Source organism: Mandrillus leucophaeus, unplaced genomic scaffold, assembly GCF_000951045.1.
Source record: "Mandrillus leucophaeus isolate KB7577 unplaced genomic scaffold, Mleu.le_1.0 Scaffold56, whole genome shotgun sequence".
NCBI lineage: Eukaryota > Metazoa > Chordata > Mammalia > Primates > Cercopithecidae > Mandrillus > Mandrillus leucophaeus.
Window position 1 is genome coordinate 6,973,466 of NW_012106030.1, and position 3,102 is coordinate 6,976,567.

Sequence of the window (3,102 nt, forward strand, 5' to 3'; positions counted from 1 at the left end):
CAGGCTGGTCTCGAACTCTTGACCTCAAGTGATCCACTCACCTTGGCCTCTCAAAGTGCTGGGATTACCGGGGTGAGCCACCAAGCCCAGCTATTTATACTTTTAAATTCAGAATTAAGAAAGGCTTTCCCTATCCTCCCAAGTCCCCAAAAAAGAATAAATGTATAATGCCTGCTAGGCATGAACCTTCATAAAATAAAGTGAAGAGGAAGGGTTCTCTGGATATTTCAGAATAAAATAAGTACTCCAATTATTTTCTTAGGTATCAGGGCTCAGATGGGCAGAGGCTACAGGGCAGTCAGAGGTTAACCTGGGAGTCAGGGTGAGGCTGAGATACCTGGGGCTTTACAGCATTCCCTGGGACACATCTCTGCTACCTCACCCAACTTCTGTCCTCCAGGGAGTGTCAACCCCACCCTGGCAACCCAGCCTGGATTCCTATTGCCTCTGCTTTATGGTTTGACTTCTGTGTTCTTGATTCCAAACAGTATACAGACTGATCAGTCCATATAGAAAGGCTCCAGAGAATATACTTCACTCTCAGCATCCAGACAGAACGAGGAGCTGGGGTGAGATGGACACTGATCAGTTCTTCATACTCTGTGTGAGAAGACAGCCTACAGCAGCGAAACTGCTAAGACAGAGTACACGAAACTTCTCCTTACTGGAGAAGGGAACATCTCAAAGGGAACATCCCTCTGAGAGTGCCAGAAGCACACAATCATGTAAACAACAACGACAACAACAATAAAACTCACCCAGAGACAAGAGAGTTTCGGAGGCTACATTTCTGATTTCTTCAGTATCAGACTGACACAATGTCACCAGCATTTTAATGCTTTCAGTAGCCTATGGGGGAAAAATAGGTTACATCGTGTTTTGATATTTAGGTCTAGAGTTCCATGAGAATTGGCATTTAACAACTGGTGGGAACTTTAGCCTCACTTTGTTGCCCAGGCTGAAGTGCAATGGAGCGATCATAGCTCACTGCAGCCTTGACCTCCTGGGCTCAAGCAATTCTCCTGCCTCAGCCTCCTGAGTAGCCAAGACTGATTTTTAATTTTTAATCTTTGGTAGAGATGAGATCTCACTATGTTGCCCAGGCTAGTCTCAAACTCCTGGGCTCAAGCAATTCTTCTGCCTTGGCCTCCTAAAGTGGTGGAATTACAGGTGTGTGCCACCATGCCTGGCTGATTTTTGTATTTTTAGTAAGGATGAGGTTTCACCATGTTGTCCAGGCTGGTCTCAAACTCCTGACCTCAGGTGATCTACTGGCCTCAGCCTCCCAAAGTGCTGGGATTACAGATGTGAGCCACCATGCCCGGTTTACTTTTATTTTTAAAAGTGTAACCCAAGTCAGATCACCATACTAAAGGGTATCTGTTGAATCAATAAGTGGTATTGCTCTGCCATTTGTTTTATTTTTTTGAGACAGGGTTCTTGCTCTGTCACCCAGGCTGGAGTACAGTGGCATGATCACAGCTCACTATAGCCTCAACCTCCTGGGCTCAGGTGATCCTCCCACCTCAGCCTCCCAAGTAGCTGATACTACAGATATGTGCCACCATGCCCGGCTTAATTGTTTTTTAATGTTTTTTTTTTGTAGAAACGGGGTTTCGCCATGTTGCCTAGACTGGTCTCAAACTCCTGGGACCAATCCATCCTCCTGCCTCAGCCTCCCAAAATGCTGGGATTACAGGCATGAGCCACCGTGCCTGGGCTATATGATGATATTTCTTAGATTTATCCCTTTTCCATGGTCTCAGGTCTTGTTGGAGGTCTCAGTTTCCTACTGGGCCATCACCACAGCATTCTGCTCCCCATGCCTAACAATGAGGGACCCCCTTCCTCCAGCATGCATTACATCAGCATAGGCAGCCCCCCTCCCCTCCCTTTTCTTTGCCTAGCATCCAAAAGGGGAGGAAATAACCCTCAATCCACAGCTGGGCAGCTACACAGGGACTAGCCTCCCGTACAAAAGGAACAAGGTCCCTGAAGTGCCACTTGCCATCAACCCCCTCCAAAGCTCCCATTCCCAGAGGTGGATATACACCAAGGTCATCTTTAGCATTTCATCCCTATTGAAGCATTGTTATAATGCAAACATGCCCGAGAGGAAGGACAATTGAAGTTATCATCACCCATTTAAGTCTTGGAATATGTGGTTTTGGTAAGGGGTAAACCTGGGTTTGATAGTGAACCTTGAAGGCCCTTGAAATGAGTAAAAGAGGGAAATGGCAGGAGTTCAAGGCTGTATCGAGCTATGATTGCATTACCTGGGTGGTGCATGTCCAGCCTGGGTAGCAAAGTAGGACCCCATCATTTCTTTAGTTTTGATTGTTTTATGGAGCACATATTATCAATAAGCAGAAAAAATTATTTTTGTAAAAGAATAAATGCTAAAATATTAGTAGTAAATGATAGAAAATTAAACCAGCTTCTGGCTCAATGGCCATGGTTTAGTGTCTTACCTTTTCCCTGAAATGCTGATTTTTGGAGGCTGCTGCCAAGTAAAGCGTCACAGCCTCGCTAACTTCATTGTCCTCTCTGGTTAATAGGAGAGCCAGAGTCCTGAGGACTTCCTGCTGGGCCGGGAGGTTGCTGGGAGCAAGGTCACTCATGGTCTGTAGCAGTTTTTCATCTCTCAGTGATTGCAGAGTCTGAACCATGGAAACTAGAGGGTAAGAAGGAAGGAGATTTCATGTTCTGACATGCTAAAGTAACGAGCTCATTACAAATATAAATAGAACTCAAGTACATAAGAAAGTATAGTATAGTAACTCAAATACATATGAAAAATTAGCGTCAGATAAAGGTGGTATTTCAGATTGGTGAGAAAAGGACAGACTATTCAAATAACTACATTACAGTGATAGGCAAAGCACATGGGAAAAAGTGAAGGTGGGTTTCTATCTCATAATGGCTACAAAAATAACTTACAGATGAATTAGCCCAGTGTAAAAATATACAGAAGAAAATACAGGTAGACGGTTTTTACTATCTTCCTAATATATGTATGGCAGACTCAATTGCTCCTCTTTTAGTCAAACCTGTTTGGCAAAACCCCAATCCTGGGTGAACCCAGTACAGAAACCAAGTCTT

At 44.4% G+C, this 3,102-nt stretch overlaps 1 protein-coding gene across 1 annotated transcript in view; it reads right to left on the minus strand.

Annotated features, from left to right (window-relative positions):
- The window catches only part of FAM65B (family with sequence similarity 65, member B), a 287,827-nt gene that overhangs the window by 12,275 nt on the left and 272,450 nt on the right, over positions 1-3,102 (minus strand). The window contains exon 20 of the mRNA XM_011998193.1: positions 2,472-2,674. Coding sequence (XP_011853583.1) covers positions 2,472-2,674 — 203 coding nt within the window. The remainder of the gene's footprint in view (positions 1-2,471; positions 2,675-3,102) is intronic.